Here is a 22,410-nt window from a genome sequence, read left to right on the forward strand (position 1 = left end):
CCGGCCGCCCGCCTGCATGTCCAGCTGCCCCGTTCGTCCCTCCGAAGGCCCTGTGTTGTAATCAGATTCACCTTCCTTCTACTCCCAAATCTGCCAAACGTTTCTGTGCATTTTCCGGCTCCATTCACACCCTACAGGGCCAGCTCTGTGAACGGAAAGGCCCCGAACGTGAGGTGGTGGCCGGTCACAGGCTTGTCGCGTGGTGGTGAGAGACAGCTGAAAGGACACGCTGAGCTGGGGCCAGTCCGGCCCTGGCAGCCGCCGCCGCAGGCCAGCGAGGAGGGAATGGGGAGGGTGCAGTCGGCAGAGAGCCCCGCCCGTCGCAGGAGGACAGAGCGGGCACGAAGAGGCCACCAAGACAGGGCGTCTGAGACCGAGCGATGGAAGGGGTGGCCACCCAGGCCCTCACAGCTCCCTGGGCCCCAAGCCCCTCCCCAAGACGCCCTCTTCCTGCACACAGACGTCCCGCGTCCTCAGCCAGCATGGGTGTGCCCTCGTGCCCAGCATTCAGCCCCACGAGGACGGTCCGGTTCTTCAACCTCGACGCCTAGTGTCCCCCACTAACCACCTCGCATGTCGACACCCTGCCCTTCCACCAGCCCGAGCTCAAACACCTCCGCCGGGCTCGCGAGCACCTCACGCCGGGGGCGTTCGCAGGCAAAGGCCTGTGTCCAGGTGGCAGTCACCCTCTGTGCTGTTGGTGCACGGGGCTTGTTTCGTCCCCTCTTCAGCCTGCGGGCTTTACAGGGTAGGCTTGATCTCGGGGTCACATGTGAAATGCCGACAGCACCCCGCCCAGCAGTTATTCAGTAATCCTCCTGGTTTTATGCTCGCTCTGGGACGCGGAGGTGGCTTGGATGGCTGAGTGAACTAAAGCGAGAAAAGACCCCACAGCTGGCAAGAGGGAACGCGTGTGAGATGCACGGCCAGCGTGTGGCTGCGATCACCTTGGATCTGCAGGCGACGGCCAGCGTGTGGCTGCGATCACCTCGGATCTGCAGGCTCCGGCCAGCGTGTGGCTGCGATCACCTCGGATCTGCAGGCGACGGCCAGCGTGTGGCTGTGATCACCTTGGATCTGCAGGCTGATCACCTTGGATCTGCAGGCTCCCCTCCAGGAAGCACCGGCCCGAAAGCTGCTTTTCCAAACAAGCTCAATTTTCAGTGTGAACCTCCCAACCCGCACCGCCCAGGGACGTCTGGGTGCTCAGCAGAGTTACCTGACAACGGGAGAGGAAATACGAGACGTGCAGGTGTCGAGCTCAAATCTGACCCCACATCCCCAGGAGACACACGGGATTCCTGGTGGACAGCAAGTGAGCAAACCCAGATGCACACAGAGCAACAGGATTTGTGAACATGACGGCGCTCTGAGAACCGAAGAGCACGCGGTCACACGGGGAGGTGTGGTCTAAACAAACTGCCTGTGTGTGTTTCAAACACCATAAAGCAGAAAAGACGGGCACCGTCCTGTGCCTCTCACTGCGAACGCTGTGCCCTTCCTTCCCATCACGGGGACGTGGCATATCATTTATGTGACGTGATTTTTCTGGTTTCTGTATCATACTGTAAACAGAGCTTACATCCTGCCTTTCCCACCCGTTAAGCGGGAGACCTTAGCCACGTAGCAGGAACAAACGCGGGGTCAGCCTGAAATCTGGACCTGGAGGTGGGGCCGTGTCTCGGCCCCGGTCCTGGACATGAACTTCGGGCTCTCCCAGGCCCCATGAATGCCCATGGCGTGGTGGCCAGGCAGGCTGGTGGCCAGAACCGGGGTCTGGCACAGTGACCGGGCCCAGGAGGGTCTACAATCGCAAAGGACGGCCCACAGCGTGTGTGCAAGAACTGGACCAGAGTGCCCTGCCCCTCGGGGGCCTTGGGCTCCTGGATGTCCAGTCTCGCAGACCAAGGCCTCGGCGCCCGCAGAGGGGACAACTGCTGGGCTCCTGCTGGGTGTGTCCACAAGGCTGCCGTCTTCCCTGTGTCTGCTGCCCTCATTGTGACAACTGAGCACGGCACCACAAATTCCATAAAAACGTAATTTCTGATAGCTGCATAATAGTCAATTACACAAATGTACCATAATTTACTAATGATGCCCTATTGTCCAACACTTTGGTTGTTTCCAACATGTCTATAAATATCAAAGAAATAAACACCCTTGTGTTCAACACTCAGCCCGCAGTGTAGACGTTTCCATGAGGAGAGCTCCCGCGAGGCAGCGCTCACGGGCCCGGACACTCTCAAGGCTCTAGTTACAGATTCCCCACAGCTCCACAGTGCGCTTCGTCTTCACAGAACCTCAACGTTTCCTGGTAGAACACCCAAAAGTGGAGGGAGAGGGCCCCCCGCGGCCTGAGTCCCATTCCTCCCCAGGTTCCTGAAGACCTGTGGACCAGAAGGAGCCACGTCCACCAGGGAACAAGGGAAAAATGGGGAGAGTTAACGCTGGCCAACTCCTGCAAAGCCCGCCTCATGAGCTGCCACCTCCAGCAATGGAAAACGTGTCGGAAGCATCTGGAAGCCTCGGATGTAAGGACAGTGCCCAGGATTCGGAGTCACAAAGACCTGGGTGTGAATCTCCATTCCTGAACCTACCGGCTGACCCCCCCGAAAACAATGGTCACATGACGTCAGTACTCCCGCTCACAACCCTCCAGCATCTTCCTGGCCCTAAGTAAAATGCGAAGTATTTTCCACGCCCACAGACTTGCGTAGAGGGCTGTGTAGCACCCATTACAACTTCCAGCACGGCCCTCCGAGGGCTCGCTGAGGGAGGAAACATAAAGAGAAAAGTCCTTGGTATATATAAATTCTGGGAAAAAAAAAAAAAAACTTTAAAAAAAGGCACTCATAAGAAGCCATAGGGATGCTAAACGAAAGTTGAATTTGACCAACATGAAGGAGTACTTCCTCCACGCCAGGCCCTCACGCCAGGGGTGAAGGTTCAAGGACAGTGAGACGAGGTGCCTGGCTGGACCGCCTCTCATCCTGGAGGGGAGTTGGACACTGCACGACCCCAGATGCCGAGTGACCTGCATTGCATCCCGGGGCTAACCCGGCCTGCCAGGGCGCCTGGCATGGAGGGAAGCAGGAGGACTCTGCTCTTGCCGCACCCGTCCCGCGGGGCCAGGCCAGCCACGGCCTCGGTTTCTCTTTTAACAGACGAGTGTGAGCCTGCCTGCTCTTTGCACCGCTGGAAGCTAACCGAGCAGTGCGTGTGGCAGGCAGCCCAGGGCGCGGCACCTGCTAGGTGTCCATACCTGCCGTCCCTCTCCGATCCCGCCACGACAAAGCCTTCTGAGAGCAGAGGCTGAGCTTTCCTCTGCACCAGCCAGGGGAGCACGAGTTTAACGGGGGCTCAGTAAGCCCCGATTGCAATGACAAGGACCCACCGCCACAGCGAGCACGCCCACGCACTGTGCCACATCAGATGTCCCTATGCCGGCCCGCTGTTTGGCACATGGTGGGTGCTCCAGTAACTTCTGAATGATGGCAGAGAAAATGAAAGGATGTTTCGTCAACTGTAACGTGATATATTAATACAGGACAAAAGCCACCACCCTGTAAAGACAGTAAAAAAAATGAACGATAAAGACGAAGCCGTAAGAAGCGTGGTGCCTTCCCTTTACATGTGAATGAAGTGGGACTGCAGTCTGTCCCCAACGCCCGGTGCCCTTCCAGCAGGACGGGCCACCGCGCCCACGTGATTGCAGGCTGCGCTGTGACTTACTTTGACCAACAGCACGTGCAGGAAGGGACACGGGCCACGTCCGGCAGAATGCTCCTGAGCTGTCAGGTGACCTGACGCCTTCTCTTTTCCCTCTGCCCAAACCAGCAGGTCTCAGAGAGGACACGGGTCGCGAATGAAAGCAAAATGGAGCAGAGCTAAAACCGACCTGTGACGCACACGGGGCCTGAATGAAACACATTTTTTTGTTGCTGTTTGTCCTAAGTAAGATTCTGGGTCTTCCGTCACCACAGGGTAACTTAGCCTAGACTGAATGACACACTAGTGACACGATTCCGTCCCTACTGGGCCAGGCACTGGGCTGAATGGCAGCACAGAGAGGTGGAGAAAACGGGACCCCTGCCTAAAGGTGGCCGCAGGGCAGAGAGGGACATGAAAGCAGGTGCTGTGACCGCGCGAGATGCAGAGGACACGAGGATGAAGTGCTGGAGGAGCAGGGGACGGTCCGGGTCTTAAAGGGTGGACGCGTGGCTAGCAGGCCGCTGGGCGGGGCTCTCCGGGAGGAAGGAGTGGACTGCGCCGGGCGCAGCCTCCAGCCCCAGCGCGGTACTGCGGTTTCCGCCCAGCGATTTTCCTTTCTTCTTCCTCCTTTCTGCTATGAAACAAAACCTGGAAACAGCACAGTGAAAGAGGCAAAAACAGCGAGCATTGTCTTTAGCTTAGAAAAATGCACAACGATTCTTAGAAAACTAAACATACTCTTACCACGTGATCCAACAATCGCACGCCCGGTAGTTACCCAAAGGAGCTGAAAACTCACATCCACACAAAACCTCCTCACGGATGTTTAGAGCTTTATTCAGAATCCCCGAAACTTGGAGGCAACCAAGACGTCCTTTGTGGGCGAGTGGATAAACCGCGGTCGTCCCGAACAAAAGGAACCAGTGCCGGAAAAATTGAGCAGTCGAGCCGTGCGAAGCCGCGGGGAACACGAACTGGGTGTCGCCAAGCGAAGGGGGCCGATGTGGGGAGGCCGCACTGTGCGATCCCAGCTCCGTGGCCGCCGGCCGAGGGAGCACTGAGGGGCCGTAAGCGAACGGCGGCTCCCGGGAGGGGGCGTGGAGGGCCGAGGAGCGGGGCAGAGGACTGCGATGGCGGACACACGGCACTCTGCGCGTGTGATGATACCATCTATGCCCAAATCCACACAACGCACAGCGCCAAGAGCGCAAAAACCAACCTTTCCCCAATAACCAGCGGGTCTGGGGGGGGGACGGACACGCCCGACGACGTGTGCGTGTGCTGGTTGTTCGTGTCTCACGTCGAGCTGAGAGCCTGCAGCCTCCGTCCTGACCTTGCAGCCTCTCCGCTCTGCTGCCTGCCATCTGCTTGCACGGCCCCCGGTCCCCAATGAGCCCGGGAATAGGCCCCCACTCCAGGGGTCTTGGGCTCTTTCTCAGGGCGGGACGCCAGCCCGTTCCCCATGTCCTGTGACTCTTGAGATCTACAAGATGATCCTGCTGTCAGGTGAGAGGATGGCTGGACAGGGCCAACAGGACTTGGCAGGCCTTCAGGCGTCTGGAGCCACGAAGCCAGTGGACACCGACAGTGTACGTAACAGCCACGCGCTCCCGGAGGCAGACCTGTGCGCTCCCTGTGGGCCTTATCTGAAAGGGCCTGCGCCTGTTTCCAGAACGACGTCGCTGACAGAGAAGGGCCCTCTAAGGTTCTGGGCCAGCTCCCATGGGGCAGGTACGAGAGCCAGGGACGCGGGAGCTGTGCGCGCAGAGCTGTGCGCTCAGTTCATCCTCACCCCGAGCCGGGCACACGGCCTCGTCGCCCCTGTCCAGTGGCGTCCACCTGGCGCGCAGAGGTGAGCCATCTCTCCGGCCACCGACATACGGTAATGGGGAGGCGATGCCGACTGCGTCTGCCCTTCGGCCAAACCCCACAGGCTGCAGCAAGTCCTAGACATCCTGAACGCTCCCCCAGCCCCCAAAAACAAATTCGAGGGAGAGTGAGGGTATTGTCGCTCCTTTGGGGGCCGGGTGGTGAGCCAGACCCGGAGTGATTCAGCTCTGGGGGCACGCCAGTCACCACAGGCTGCCGAGAGGCCTCCAGGTCCTGTGGGCATCCGGGAGCACTGAGCGGTGCCAGCGCCCACCCCCACCCCCCAGGGCAGCTGCTGAGCGTGAGCCTTAAGGATGCGGCGAGCGTGACGGTTCAGAGCCGAGAGCGTGCAGGAAACAGCCTCCCTGCTTCCCCTGGTCCTTTTCCAAACCTCGGACAGAAAGCACTTTTGTGTTTTGTTTGGTTTGAGCTTATGAAGAAGAGTTATGGGGTTTCTTAATGTTTACTGACCCACGAGGGATGAAAGCGCATGCATCTGGTTCAAGAGTTCCACGCTAGGCGTTTGGGGGGTAGGGTCAGACAAGAGAAAAACACCAATGTGTCCATCACGAAAAGAAGATGAGCAGACACACAGTGTCTTCGGATGCAAGCACGTGGGGACACTTACCGCTGGCATTCGCTGGGGTGCAGGGTGAGCTCTTCATTGCTCCGGGCGCAGACTGTCAGCTCGTGCTCGGTGCAGTTGAAGACATCCAGGAGCAGGTGGCACTGCCGGGTACTGCATTGGAAAGACAAAGGCAAGTTCAGTCTTCTGTCAGGCAGAGAGGAGAGCGACTTCGCTTTTTCCTCCTCCCTGAAGCTTTTCCACTACTTGAAGATGTCAGAAATGCGACTCATCAAAAATGCCAAGTGCCCCTGGACATAAAAGATTGCTGAGACTCATTCTGAACAAAACTGTAAGCGCCAGAAAGTGGGTTTGGAGAGCCTGGTTGTTCCTGGCGCCACCTGCGTAACCCCGCTGTGCCCTTTACAAACCGAGTGAGCCTAGAAGGGAACTCGAGTCCTCCCAGCCTCGCACACGTGAGGACCACGACGCCCGGCGCGGGAGCAAGACGCCCTGCAGGAAGGCAGCTGGCTGCAGCGCCATTCGACACACGTCACGTGTGTCACCGTCCCAAACGTGCAGCAGAGTCCCACAGGTTCCAGAGGTGCGGGGCCCTGGTCCGTGGAGAGGGAGCCCCAGCTGGCGGTGCACGAGTCTGCCGTGAGCCTCGCACCTCTCACTCCCCTTCAGAGCCGTGGAAGACACCGTTGGTCTGTCTCTCGCCCCCACTGGAAGCCCCCTCCTTTGTCTTCTCTACTGCAGATGGTAAAGAGGACCCTCTGCCACAGGGGCGGTCCGTGGGACAGAGCTCTAGCCAGCAAGGGTGGAGCCAGACCTCCCATCCCAGAGGGAAGACGAGGTCAGAGAGGATGTGCTCACCCTTCGGGCTCCCTGTCCCCTCTCCTTCCTCTCTAGAGACGAGAAGGAAGCCAAGAAGCTCGGTGCCACTCAGAGGCCATGAGGACAGACGCCACAAGCTGCGGGGTCAGGAAGGGACAGGGGGATGAGGACACCCTTGGCAGCCGAAGCAGCCCCACACTGCCTCCCGCCTCTGGACCCGTTAGCTACACACACAAAACAAAAACGCCACCCGCACACGCCCCGTGGGTGTTCGCCACCACTTGCTGGAACACCCGCTTAAACGAATGCGGCACCCCAAACGCGGCACCCCAAACGCTAAGTATCACAGCTGGAGCGTGACGGGTACGTGTCTGCGGGTCTAAACGGGACAGCCGGACCCACGACAGCAGCAGACACGGGAGGAGCAACAGAAGCAGAAGACCCAGAAAAGGATTTTGCTCTGGGTCCTTCTCAGCACAGTGTGACTTTAAAACAGGACGCTGCCGGGGGCACCTGCCTTCTCAAACGCATTTCCTGGAGTGCGTGCTGGCTATGGAGGAAGCGGGGGACCGCGCACACCACGGGAGGCCGGGCCGCCTGCACTGTATGTGTCACAGCAGCCCTGGGAGCTGTCCCCCCAGCCTCCTTCCCGGGGGAGGGACACGGGGCTCCACGGACGGTGGAGACGCCAAGGAGGCGACTGAGACTCCAGGCTCCGAACTCGAAGTCCTCTCGCTTTGCAGTGGATGGACGCATATCTCAGCTGCAAGCCTCGTCCCGTTCTTTCCAGAGAAGGGGACTCGTCAAGGGTGCGCGCACACACGCACGCACACGCACGCACACACGCACACACATACAGGCACCATCAAAAGGCCACCTGCGAAACATCCGTTTTCCAAAGTGCGTACATGGAGCCCGCTCCCAAGGGAGGAGGCGGCTTCGCGGCTTCGCTGTGCACGGCTGCTGGATGCTGCCGGCACGTCCTCAGGACAGGCTCCCACCGGCTGACTGTGGGCTCTCGGGGTGGGGGCGTCTCCTCCAGAGGTTCGACACTTGGAAAATATTCATTAGCTCTGACAACTGCCTACAAGAGGCCTCTCCACTCAGCTCACAGAAAAATGAGCTTCCAAGAATGATCCATTCCGCCTTTGTCATAACTTCACGACATCTTTAATCACAGCAAAACCTTTCATCGGAAGATGGGATTCGTAAAACATTTATCAGGGGAGGAAAATGGAAGTGATTTTGAAAAGCGGGGACGGGGGGCCAAATCTCTCTCGTTTCCACTCCCAGGACGGCAAGGAAACGGCAGGCGTGGACGACACGGCTCTCCTGCCCCGCTGTCTCTGACTCACTGTCTGAGTGTGGGGTGCCTCGCCCAGTGTCTCTCCTCCTTTGATGGCTGACAGTAGGATCTGTCGGTGGGTGTTTGCTTTCTATCTATTATTCATAAATGAATTCCCGTCCCAGGCTGCACTAGGGCTCGCCATGACGTCTGGCCTCTGCGTGTCTTCCCACATCACCCGGACGATTTTCTTTTAAGTTTTATACTCCATTTGAGCAAATAGTTTGCACTAATTCTTGCTTTTTATTTGTTTTGTTTTGTTTTTTTTCCTGGATCCGTCTTTCTGAAGTACAGGGAAGCCCAGGGAAGCTGCCTGGAGGAACCAGATCAGAGCAAGTCTTGGAAAGACAGACCCACCTGCCTGCCTGGTTTGGGGGAGCAGGGAAGAACCGAGGGTAGAGCTGTGGGTGGGAAAGAGACACGGGGTCCAGGTAAGAAGGGTGTGCACGTGCGACCACCTCAACACAGTCAGTACATGCTACCTTCTCTGCCGAGAAATGGGAGTTTTATTGATTAACTCACTGAACAAATACCAATACCTACTGAGCGCCCGGCGCCCGGGGTGGGCCAGGCACTGTCCCGGGCACTTGGGACACGGAAGTGAGCAAGGAAGATGAGACCTCTGCTCTCGTGAAATCGCACACTCCCGAGGGGGCAGGCTGAGAAAGGGGAGGGGAGTCGAAAAATATTTTTACTTTCGTCATATTCTGTAGACTGTAAAATGAAGAAAACAGGGTTCAGAAAGGTTGCTGAGTGGAGGTAAGTTAAGACACACGCCCACACACAAAAGCGTAACACTCCTACATGTAACTAAAAACAATTACAAAATGAAATTTTTAGGAAAGTGGATTTGCAACAGCAACGCACCTAGAAATAAATCGAACAAAACGTCTGAAGGATATTTGTGGAGAAAATTCTGAAGTTTTATGGAAGATGAATAAATGCGTAGATGTGTTATGTTCAAGAATTACAAAAATTAACATTTTTAAAGGAGTCACTTCTTTCCAATTTTGTATAAATTCAACGCAACTTGAAAAACTAAAATCCCAACAGGGTTTCGGTCACACCTGACACGCTACCCCTACAATGTACACATAAGGGCAAAGGGCCACGAACGTGCAAAGTGACAGAACGATGCGGACGACCGGATGCCAAGCACTGTCACGAAGCTGCAGTGACGAGGGCGGTGGCGCTGGGCGTGACGGAAGAACAGAAGCGGATCCCTGACGCTGTGGGGACGAGGTGTGAGACCGAGGGGACAGTGCCGGTGCGGCCACGGATGGTTACAGACAGACAGGAAGCGCGGTCCCTGCCTCACGCCATGAACGAGTGCATTTCAAATACACTGCATGAGGAATTAAATGTAAAAAAGTTAAATGTAAGACTCTTTAGAAGAAATACAGGTGACCTTGAAAGAGGCACCTTTCTCAGATGAGTCACGAGGGTTTGGGGAGGTGACACCAGGAGGAGTGGCAGCGGGGGACACAGGGAGGCATGAAGCGCCACGACGGTGCGTGGCTGCTGTGTGACTGAGCTGGTCACCCTGTGGGCAGCTGGGGCTCGGCCCCACCGGTCCCTCTGAGGAGCCACGGGGACTGTGCCCACGAGACGAAGAGGGCATTACTTCTCCAGGTCCTGCCCACTGTGCTCGAGCTGCCCCCCGAGGGGCACTGTGCAGAGCGGGTACCCATACGGCATTTAGAATATTCTAGACGTCAAGAACTACTACGCAGCTGAGATGAGGGGCTGTCAGGTTACTCTTGTGAATATCTGGTTGCCACAGAGATTTACTTGTGTAAAAAGTGGGCTAGGATACGAGGCAGGGAACAAGGTGTGTGATGCGAGTATTTTCTAAAAACGAAGTGCACCTTCTGAAATCGTACACACATTATAATCCCATGTAGAGAACATTCTGGGGCAGTCCAGACTATAGCAGTGGACAAGTGAGTGGCTGGAGAACAGGTCAGTGGTCGCCAGAGGTTAGGGGTGGGGCAGGGTATGGTTACAAGGAGCAGCATGATGAAGTCTCGGAGGTGACAGAAGCGTCCTTTATCCTGATTATAGTGGATACACGAATCCGAATGAGGTCAGAGCTCAAAACTATGCACCAGAAAATTTTGCTATACGTTAATTTACAATTCTTCAAATAAACGCAATTAAAAAATAAACACCACAACGATCTTGATGAGCCCGAGCGCGTGAAGCTTGTTCTGAACCCCAGTTTTTCTGTGTAATGACTGTAACGTCTTAAGCAAGTCATTTCATTTCTCTGAGCCTCAGTGTCCCCATTGAGACAAGAATGGAATTATTAGGAGGCTCCACCAACAAAAAAAATTAAATGAAAGTACTTCATGAAATTACAAGTAGGATATTACTGCGTAAGCATGAGGGGCGGGTGCTGTTGTTAGCTGGGCTGCTGCCGTGGAGCAGTCAAGGAAAGGCATCCCGCCCTGCCAGCCAAGCGATCCGGCCGATTACTCGTACGGACTCAGCTAGGGCCGAGCACGAGGCATTTCCACGCCAGGGACTGCATCGGTCTGAAATCCGTGGCGCCGAAGCCAGAGAGCAGGTGTGGCTCTTCCCTCGAGGCCACCCGCTGGCTGGCGGGCCTGCGACAGGCCACACGTGGGAGTACGTGAACACAGCCAAGACAGGTGGTCGGGCCGCGGGCACCTCGGGCCACATTCCCGGGGTCTTTTAAAATTCTATAAGCCTAGTTTCTCATTCTGTCTTCTTTCCAGAAAAAAAAAAAATAGTAGCCAGTTTCAGGATGGAGAGCTTCCCTGTACGTCTTAAGCCAAGACCTTAATTCAGCCGAAAGCGAAGGAAAAACAGAACGAGGGCTCCAAATGTGCTTCTGGTGACAGAAGTTCACTGTCCCCTCTGCCACACTGAGCTCCTGAGCTCTCGAAGCTCCTCGCAGACCGTGACTGACTCCCCATCCGGCAAACCAGGGTTTCTCGAAGCGTAACGCAAGGACCGCCTGGAGCACGCGCGTGGCTCTGGAGCCAGGCCGACAGGTGGAGAAGGGCCGGCTAGCAGGCCTTGGACGTGCTGAGGTGAGCGATGGCCTGCGGAAGCCACCACTGACTTATCCCCCTGTCCCAAGAACGTGGCACACATTGGTTGCATGAATGTGGTCACGCACACGAGAAAAATGACAACCACCATTTCCAATTATCTACCTTGTGTCAGGCACTGTATGAGACACCTTATGTACCACCAGTGGTCCCCAACCCTTTTGGCACCAGGGACCGGCGCTCCTGTGACAATCTAACACCTGATGATCTGAGGCAGAGCTGAGGCAGTGATGCTATCGCTGGGAGTGACTTCGCTCACTCACCTGCCCGTCGCTCACCTCCTGCTGTGCAGCCCAGTTCCTAACAGGCCACGGACCGGCACCGGTCTGCAGACTAGAGGTTAGGGACCCCTGCTCACCACGACCCTGCAAGACCACTGTTGTTTCTATGTCAAGATGAAGGAAAGATGATGCTTAAAGAAACATGGATGACTTGCTCAAGACCACAGAGCATTTCGGCAGTAGAATCAGAGTTTGAAATCAGATGCAGATATGCCAGATTCTGAATCCTGTGGCTTGTAAAATTTCTAAATTGTTGTTAAATTCAAAACCAATTTAATAAAGAAATTCAGCAACTTAACGAAGATCGGCCATGGCGAAGCCCAGCATTAAGACGGCCTGGACTTCGTGTCTGTGCCCCCCGGAGTTGAGCGGTGCCCCCCACCCCCGCCCTGCGGGCGAAATGGAATTTTTCTAAATGGCCGGGATGCGCGCGGTGATACGTCAAGCACCGTGATTTCTGTTAACGATGTAATAACCGTCACACCCCCTCGCCCCACTCGGAGGGGTGTTGTTCCCACACCGCTCGTGGCAGCAATGTCTAAGATCAAGTCATTTACCCGCACGGGCCAGCTTCCCCTGAGGGAGGCTCAGCCAGGGTGGCAAGGCCCAACCCATTCCAGCTCGTCCCTAACGACGCTCCCAGGCAGCTCTGTGTAAAGCGTCACCCTCGAAGGTGATTGATCGCCTAAATAAAAGTCGACCGAGACCTGCGAGCACCCCGAGGGAGAAGGGGGAAAGAACAATGTGTACCCCCTCTGCTGATGAGCGGGCGGCCGCTGCAGTGAGACACGGGAAGAGAGAGAGAGACACTTACAAAGACACGGCGGGGCTGAAGGGCCCCCGAGCACGGGAGCCAGGGCCCTGGGCTCCCAGTTCAGGGGACGTGGGGCAGAGGGCACTGGGTCTGGCGCCAAGGAGGCCACAATTCCTCTGGGTGACACGTCATCAAGGAAGGAGAGGCCAATGACTTGCCAAGAACTGGGGGGAATAGGGCCATCTTGACCACCCGTGACCATGACTGCCCACCTGGACTGGCTCCTTCCGTGTCCACGTTTAACTCACGTTTCTCAAATGACTAAATGCTTGATCAAGTGTCTTAAGCATCTTACCTCTTCTTCGTGTGGCACTGAGAATGTAATCTGGAGACTAAAGAACAATTACCGACTTCCTTGTGTTCCACCTTATGCCAACCATCTGCACTCACAGTGCCCCAGGAATAACATTTTTCTGTGGAGAGCTGTCACGATGTTATCAGTAAACAACTGCTCTGCTGATAAATCCAAAAAAAAAAAGGCCATAATCCAAATCGGATCACTTCCTTCCACCCTTTAACATGTAGCACGGGGTGAGTTACGTTACATCTCCAGACACTAACGCCAACTTCGACGGGTTCCCTGCAGTTTGCATGGGACGCTGGGCACAAGGACACTCCCGGAATAGAGCGGGCCTTAAAGAAACAGGATTTCCCTTCCCTCTTCCTCTTCCAGGACATGACCATGAAAAAACTTAATGAGAAAAACTGCATAAATTATCAATATTAATGAGAAGAGCAGACGCACACACTATCCCAGGAGCCAGTGACTTAATATCTGTCGAGCACTTTCCAGCAACTAAGGGCCATTTGTATAGCTCCCTTTGTGAAATATCCGTCCAAGCCTCTTGCCCATTTTTTATATTTGTCTCTTTAGTATTTATTTTTAGGACTTCATTACATATATTGGATATAAGGCTTTTGTTGCATAAATGTATTGCAAATATTTTCTCCCAGTGTGTAGCTTACCTTTTGAGAGCAGCAAGTTTTTAATTTTCATAAAATCCATCTTATCGACTTTTTATTTTATGGTTAGTAGTTTCTGAGCCCATCTGAGAAATCTTTGTCCCAAAGTCACAAAGATACTCTGCTACTTTTCCTCGGAAGAAGTCTGAGGTCTCTTTGTTTAGGTCCAGAATCCATCTCAAACGAATGTCTGTGATGTGATGTAGGGTTAAAGTTTATTCCCCCCACATATCCAGTTCTTTCAGCACCGTTTGTTGAAAAGACTTTTCATTCCACATAAAATGGTTTTCATACCTTTTAAGAATTAACGATCATGTATGAGCGAGTCTATTTCTGGACTGTCTGTTGTGGCCCATTGGCCCCTTTGTCTGTCCTCTCCACAACAGCACCCTCTCTCTGTCACTTTACGGTGAGTCCTAACGTCACATGGCCCAAGTCCTCCAGCTTTGCTCTTTTTTTGTCAAGTTATTTGCCTATTCCTTTGGCAACAGGCTGTTCCACCATGAAATAAGTTTAAAAACAGTTTATCAATTTCCACCCCCCACTCCCAGTGGGGGAGGAAAAAAAACCCTGCTGAGATTCTGATTGGGATTGCACTGAATTTATAATCAAATTTAGGAAAACTGGCATCTTAGTAGTAATTGACTCTTCTAATCAATAAGCATGGTACATCTCTCCAATTGTCTTCTTTAATTTCCCTAAGCTGTGATTTCTCATTTTCAAGATAGAGATAATATTTTTTAATAATTTATCTCCAAGTGTTTTATGTTTTTATAGTAATGCATATATTACTTTCAAAATTTCATTTTTAAATTGTTAGTTGCTACTATGTAAAAATGCAGTTGATTTTTGAATATTTACATGGTATCCCACAATCTTGATAATTTGACTTATTAGCTGGAATTATTTCTTTGGGGTAGTAGATTGCTTAGGATACTTATGTACATGATCACATATATCATGGAAATCCGTGTGACTAACCGTAACTGTACTTTTTCATTTCCAATTGTTATAGCTTTCTTATCTTATCGCTCTGAGCATGACTGGCAGAAAAATAATGAACACGGTGGTAAGAGCAGATGCACCTGCCTTGCTCCTGGTCGTAGACAGTGCCCCGCCTTTCACTACTAAGTATGATTTAACTACTTAACTCCAGGGTTTCCGTAGGTGCCCTTCATCAGGCTGTGGGAGTTCTCGTCTAAACCTGGCTTACTGAGAGCTTCTATCATAAGTAAGTGTTAAATTCTGTCAAACAATTTGCTTCATCAGCTGACATGCTCTCATTGTTTTTCTCCTTTGTTTTGGTAATATGGTAAATTCTACCGACTGATTTTTCAGTGGTAAAACCTTACGTTGCTGGGTGAAACCTGAATTGGCCATGTTGCATTATCCCTTTTATATATATTGCTGGAGTCGATTTCTCAATATTGTTTTGAATTTTTACAATTATATACATATGAGGACACTGGTCTAAATTTTCATTTTCTCTTAATGGGTTTGGCGTCAGGGTGAAGCTAGTGTCATAAAATGGAAGTTGGAAGTATTCCTTGTCTATTTTCTGGAAGAATTTTTTTGTAAAAGTGGTATTTCCTTCTTAAAAGCTTGGTGTACTTCATAGTGAAGCCATCTGAGCCTAGAGTTCCCTTCATGGAAATTTTTAAATGAAGCATTTAAACTCTCTGATATGTGACTATCTCAAGGCTTCTCTTTCTTCTTATGTTAATTTTAGTAATTTGTGTCTCTCTGAAAATTTTTCCATTTCATTTAAGTTGTCAAATTTACTGGAATCTAATTTTTCATAATATACTTTTATTATCTCAGTGTCTCCGGAATCCGTGGTGATGGCCCTTTTTTCATTCTCATTATTAATACTTTGTGTTCTCTCAATTTTTAAAATTCTGATCATCTCGGTTGTCGTTTAATTTTATTAATCTTTTCAAAGAATCAATTTTTGGTTTCACCGACTTCACATATTATTTTTTCATTTTCTACGTCATTGATATCCACTTTTTTTTTTTACTTCTGTTTATTCTGAGTACATTTTGCTCTTTTTAATTTTTTTAATCTAACTTGGGCACTTAAATCACTGATGCTAAGCCATTCGACTTTTCTAATATAAACATTTAATGTCCTATAATTATAAGCTGGAATTGTTTACTTGAACTATGTAATTTTTTATATTTTCGCTGTTTTTCTGCTTGTTCTATCAATTACTGAGAGACAAGTGTTAAAATATCCAACTGTAATTGTGGTGTTTTCCACTTCTCCCTTCAGATGTCAGTTTTTATTTTGAAGTTGCGCTTTTAAGTGCATTTGCATTTAGGATTGCTAGGTGTCCTGGACGACTTGAACCTTCTATCATTACAAATTATCCTCTCCGTCTCTTTTGCTCCTGAAAGTCAACCTGTTTGCTATGCATACACCCATGCCGACTTTCTCATGATTAGTGTATCCATGGCACATTTTTTTCCTCTATATTTTTGCTTTCCAATGGTGCATATTTAATGTTTCTTGCAGAACATATAGTTGGCTGTAGGTTTTTTATACGGCCTGACGATTTCCACTTTTAAACGCACTGTGTAGTCCAATGACATTCAGGGTACTTCCTGGTACAGTTACGTCTACCACGTCGCTATCTGTGTCCTATTGACTATATGCTCCTGGTTCTTTTCTCCTCCTTTCTTGACATTTCTTTCTTCCTTTTTGAATTAAGTATTCTTCAGTATTCTATTTTATTCCTTCTGGCTGATGATCCTTAAGTGGTTGCTCAGGGGTTTACAAAATGCGTCTTTAACTTACCCCATTCGAACCACAAACAACATGAAACAGTTTGCATATAAGAACTTCCATCCCTTCTTCTTTCCTCTTTCATTTCTTTGTGCTTTTTGTTTCATATTTTGCTTCTGCATATGAGAGATACAGAAATTAAATGTATCATTCCTTCTTTAAACAGTCAATAGTCTTTTAAAGAAATTAAGAGGTGAGGGGAAGAAATCTTCGGTATTTATTTCCGTATTTATGATGTCTGAGATTCGCCATTCCTTAATGTAGATCCGAACTTCCACGTGGTATCACTGCTGCCTAATGAGCTTCTATCAGGCCGATGAAACACAAAGACTGTGACCTTCCCATCTCTTAGCTCAGTGCATGCTTCGAATAGCACTTGAAAATTTAAAAGTGTTGTTTTAAAAGTTCAGTCTGGTAAGTGCTTTATTAGAAGTATATGGACTGGACAGGAGAGCCCACAGAAGGTCCCACCCACTCAGCCAAGTCACGTTCAGAAAAATTTTACTAAAATGGTAATACAGATCATCAACGATAGAGACGTTTTCCCGAAGGTTAAGTGAAGGGAAGACAGGGTAAGAAAAAGAACAGTTGTAGAAAAAGATGCACGTGAAGGCACATTGGAATAAACTGTCTTGACACATCCTGGTGACGAGGACAAGCAGGTGTCTTTCTCAGGAGGTGTGGAGGACCGGGGTAAACAGGCTGAACAGGAAGGGCCAGGACAGACTTCGAGGCACCTCGAACAGCCCAGGAGGGACTGCGGGTTTATCTCACAGGCGCCGGGAAAGGCTCCGAGCCAGTGGGATGACGCAGGAGCCAGAGGGAGGCGCGGGGCCGAGTGGGCGAACGCCGAGGAGTCGCACAGAACGCCGTGCGGCGGGGCGCCGGGGCCGTCGGGAGACACAGCCCGGGTTTGATCCACAGGGCCTGGGGGTCCATCGGACTTCGTAGGAATGGAGGGGGAGAACAGAGGGGACCAAATCTCAACCCAAGAGCAGAGGAAAGAAAGCAGAGCAGGGTCGACGGGCTGGGCGGCCAGGAGCCAGGCAGCAGCCGAGCTCACTGCCGGCCCCCCCGGGGCGCCCTCGCACCGTGCCACCTGGCTGCGTCTGTCTCACCTGAAACTCGTTTACAGCTGCAGGGGCCATGACACGGAAGCCAGGTACAGAGAGGGGGGAAAACAACCCCACTCAGTGACAACCTGTGCTGCTTCCAAGAACCAGTTATGTGAGCGGTGACGGCAGGAGTTGGGGGACGAGAAAGACACACCCCGGGTTTACAACGGGGCAGGCCTAACGCCCGGAAAGCGCCTGGGGGAGCCTGGGAGCGTGCGGCGGCCATCGCTGCCCAGCGTCCCCGGGGCAAGTGCTTGGATGCTTGATGCGAACTCAAAGCAGAGGCCAGCTGAGCAAATGACCACTACTCGCGGACTGAAAGAGTGACAGAAAAAGTGACAGATGACGAAATGTGATGCTAAAAAGCCCAAGCTAAGCCTCTCATCCTCACAGAAGCCATTCCCCAATGGCCGGGAAGACAGACTCTCCCACAAACCGAAACTGCACCTGCCATCTGGGGCCGCGTCACTCTACAGGGAGTTTTACGTCAATGTCCACACAGGCGACAACACCCCTCCGCTTTCCCCGTGGAACAGAGAGCCGACGGGGGTGCAGTGATGCTCTCTCCCGGGTCAAGGCTACTCAGGTGCGTGTGTGTCACCACGGCTGCCTTCACTATGCCCAGAGCAAACAATGCTACCCGCTCCGTCCCACCCGCAGCGCATGGCACCAGGGGATGTGGAAGTGTGGGCGTGCTCGGTGGGGACCAGCACCCGCTCTGCGAAGGCTGCTGGCTGCTGGCAGGGACCTGAGCGGCACAGGTCTCCAGGGGGCTGCATTCCGCCCAGCACTTCCGGCACCCCCGCCCCGACTCCCAGTTAACCGAAGGTCAAAGTTTTGGATGAAGAACTGTCATTCCCCCCCCCACCCTTACAGAAGCATCCCTCCAGTACTCCCGGCCGCTCTGGGCCTGAAGTGGACATGATGCCCGATTTCCTCCCCCCAAGGGAAGACTAGGCCTGGGGACGGAACTGGGAGACAGAGGCTCAGGGCAAGACAGGCTTGCTGGGCACAAATGACCGGATGCTCTAGACGGCTGGGGGCTGTGAAGGGGGGTGCTGAGATGCTGGACAGCCTGGCCCGCATGTGAAGTCTCACTAGATGCCAGGAGTGACATAGAAAGAGACACTAGACTCCCCCAGGAGTCCCCAAGGCAGGTGGCCACCTGCTGAGTGCCCTGCTAACAGGACAGCAGTACCAGGCCGGGGCCAGGACCAGGCTCCAGGCAAGTGCATGAGGCGGGGCTGAGCAGTCGGGTCTGACGGGAGTGGGACCAAGGTGAACACCAAGGTCAGAATCCCAGAAGCAGCACCATCGGACTCCAGAGAGACCGTTTACCTGGTCGCCGGCAGAGTGCTGACGCGGGTGAAGAACACGGACGGCTCGACCTCCACGTGCAGCCCCAGGGACAGGCTCCTGTAGTACCCTTCGACGTGGCCCGGGCCTCCGGAGTATTTGAAATTCAGGATCGCTTCCAGGGTCTAAAAAGAGGTAAAAAATGATGTCAGCGCACTGCAGCTGATCGGCGCTCCCCCAGGACGCAGGCTTTGCTCAGGTGAGGCAGACGATAACCCCAAATGGTAAAGTCATCAGCTCGGGGCGACTGTCATGCCGGGGTGACAGCCGGCACCATCTCTCCTGTGATGCTCTGTGTCTACACCAGCAATTCTGAGCCCAGATATGCAAACAAAAAGGGGCTCCCAAACTATCCTGTGGCTGGATACGGCATTTGAGAGAGAAAAGCCCACTCTGATCAGCATCCCTTAAACACACATAATCGGCGGGAGTGAGGGGACACGTCCACGAGGGAGGCAGATCATGGCTCCCAGGCCGACATCCTCTGAACCCATCGAGAAATGAGGTCACAGGCCGACCACGAGCCAGCGGCCAAGGAGAGACGAGACCTTCTAAGAGGGACAGGGTGAGGACACCGTGTCACCGGGGGCAGAGCCAGCCACCGCACAGCCAACAGGAAGAGATCAGCTCAAGCGTTCGTGAACTGCCTGCGCTGAGCGGGGCCCTCTAGGTGGCCCAGGCATGCAGGGAAGGTAAGAAACCAAACCCCGGCCCCCGGTCCATGCCCATCCAGACCCTTCTCTCCCGTGAAGCGAACCTCCGAGCTTCTGGAGGAGCGGTGGCAAGTGCCAGGGGCACCGAGGCAGAGTGAAACACGCGACTCCAGCGGGGCCTCCAAAAGCTGGGGCGAGGGCCCGGAGCCAGCCCCCCGCCCGGCCCCCACACCAGTGCCATCGGAGGGCTCCTGCCACTGGGCGCGTCATCTCGCCGTTCTCAGACTTGGCTTCTCAAGTGTTCAGCGGGGACAACGAAGACCTATCGCGCTGGCCTTTCAGAGGCACAGACGAGTTGAATAAATGCCCGTCTCCGTCTGCTCCGTCGGCGTCGGACACCGAGGCCACGTGGCTGACACCAGCGGGAAATGCGGAATGGACCTCAGCGCCGTTTCTTTCATTTTATTCACCGTTTTTTTAATGGTCAAACACACATAACGTAAATAAGACCATTTGGACTATTTTGAAATGTACATTTCCATGTACAGTTGGTGGCTGTGCCACCAACACCGTCATCCTCCCAAACGGAAACCCTGTCCCCGTTGAACCCCAGCTCCCTATTTCCTCCTGCCCCCCGCCGCTCGCACCACCCTTCTCTCTCTGCTTCTGAATCTGATGACTCTAAAAGCCTCTTATAAATTGTTCCATTATGTGCGTGGGCCGCGTGTGCGTCTCCACCCATCCATCCATGAACCTCCCCGTGCTCCCCCTGTGGTACTGTGAATAATGCTATGAACCCAGGTGCACCAGTATCTGTCCTGAGACCTTGCTCTCAATTTTCTTGGGTACACGATTATTTATACGTATATTTATTATTTTAGAAGTCACCATACCATTTTCCACAGTGGCTGGACAACTTTATAGTCTCACCAGCAGTGCACAGGAGTTCCAATTTCTCCACATCCTTGTACATTTGTTATTTTCTGCTTTTGGTTTTTTTTCCTTCCTTAATAATAGCCCTCCTAACGGGTGTGAAGCAGCATCTCACTTTGATTTTGATTTGCATTTTCCTAATGACAGGTGACACTGAGCATCTTTTCATGTGTTTACTGGCCACCTGTTATTGTCCCTAGAGAACGGTCTGTTCCAGGCCTTCCGGCCCCTTGTGAAAGGCCACCTCCCGCCACTCCCCAGGGTGTCCTCATGCCATGTGCTTACAGGTTCCCTTCGACTGCTGCCACCAGGAGTGCCCCCCACTAACTTTTCCACCTATGAGTGCTGCTCCTCCCTCAGGGCTCAGGGAAAGCCACGCCTCCTCCAGGAAGAAGACTTCAGTCCTCTGCACTTATAAAGGCCCCAGTGAAACATGGATTGTTTTTAATATGCAAGGATATTTTGGACTCACCAAAACCACAAATCCTTTTCCAAAAGCATAAAGCACTGCGCTATCACCTCGAAAGGACCTCCTATGAACGTGTCTTACGCTTTTTGAAAACCACCTCGTCATCAGCAGAAGGTGAGACCCCACAGCTCACACATCTCAATAAGCCTTTCTGAATCCAAGTGACTTCCATTTGTTTGGTCTGTTGTTTTATTCGTCTTCAAACACTTCCTGGAGACTTTCTGAGTGCTTATTAAAGCCCTGTGCTTATTAGAACAAGGTGAATAGGTGTGGTCGCTGATCTCGGAAAATTCAGAAAAGGCTGAGTGAATAAATGTCTGAATAAATTAACTGAATTGAACAACTGTGCCAACCTCTCGCCCAACACACGTACAGCAGCTTCCACGAACTGCAGGTACGCTGGTCAAGAAAACAGATTCTCAATGATGCTCTTGCAAAGCCAAAACCTGTGAAGTAACAGAAAAATGTCACACTGGCTTTTTTTCATTTTTTAAGGTACACTTGAAAGTCGCCTCCAGAGAGTGATGTAGTAGAAATCATCTGGGAACTGAGCAAAAAACAGAGATAGGTAACGTTCAAGTATCATGTAACGGAGATGAAACAGTCTGTCTTTCTATTTTTTTGGAATTGGCTGTTTCTTTGCTCTGTAGAGAACCAAGAAAAAGATACAAGTATGGAGAAAATATCTGTCTAATTTATGAAAATCAAGCACAAAAAGGTTTTGTGAAATTGAGTATTACTGCCTTTCTTCTTTGATTTAAAAAAAAAAAGCTTCCTCGGACACATAAAATTAGAATATTTTAATAAAACCATAAAGTGAGTTGGTGAGGCAAGACACAGGATGCTCAAGTTTCTCAATCAAAACAAGAAGAAGCACTGCTCTGCCGTGAGACTCCTTTCTTAGAGCCTGCCGCTGTCTTCCCTTTGAGAAGAAGTCCATCCCAAACGTCAGTAATGGGCAAAGAACTACAGAAGAAATATTTTCTAGGCATACAGCTGATTGAGCTAAAACGAAAGGTCTTTCAATGGCTGCCTTTAATTGAGCACCTACTCAGTGCCAAACGCTATGCTAAGTGATCCGCGCACATTGCCTCTAACATGCGCAAGGAAAGTCCTGTTTTCAGGCACAGGCTCAGAGCAGTCAGGTGCCTGTTCCAATCCACACTCCGGGGGAGCGGCACCTCCAGGATGTAAGCACAGAGCTGGGTGGCTCTACAGCCCGCTCCTTGCCTTTTATACAGACTGCTCAGAATAGCACTCGGACACCCATCTGATCATGCACTCACTGACCCTGGGTGACCTACTGCAGGGTAAGGGACTACGGCAGAAACAGTACCAGCCTCGAGGGGCTCAAGTCTAGTCAAAGACACGAGCCCGGAAACATCGAATGTAAATTGTGACATGTCACAGAGAAGCAACGTAGGATGTGAGCATTCAGAGGGAAGGACCGTGCGTGCCTGGTGGACAGGAGTGGACAGAAAGGAACAATGACCCAGCCAGGAAGACGGGGTCAGGCAACTGTGAAACTGAAAACTGACACAAAATGGAGAAGCATCGATTAAACCGAAGCAGACCAGTTCCTGAAAATATCGATGGCAGTGACGACCCTCTAAATCAAGCTCACTGAGG

At 52.3% G+C, this 22,410-nt stretch overlaps 1 protein-coding gene across 1 annotated transcript in view; it reads right to left on the reverse strand.

Annotated features, from left to right (window-relative positions):
• TRAPPC9 (trafficking protein particle complex 9) overlaps nt 1-22,410 on the reverse strand; it is a 329,454-nt gene that overhangs the window by 100,492 nt on the left and 206,552 nt on the right. The window contains exons 17-18 of the mRNA XM_006912937.3: nt 18,709-18,851; nt 6,209-6,319 (exon numbers count right to left, since the gene is read on the reverse strand). Of these exons, the coding sequence (XP_006912999.1) occupies nt 6,209-6,319; nt 18,709-18,851 (254 nt within the window). The remainder of the gene's footprint in view (nt 1-6,208; nt 6,320-18,708; nt 18,852-22,410) is intronic.

Source organism: Pteropus alecto, unplaced genomic scaffold (genome assembly GCF_000325575.1).
Source record: "Pteropus alecto unplaced genomic scaffold, ASM32557v1 scaffold105, whole genome shotgun sequence".
Lineage (NCBI taxonomy): Eukaryota > Metazoa > Chordata > Mammalia > Chiroptera > Pteropodidae > Pteropus > Pteropus alecto.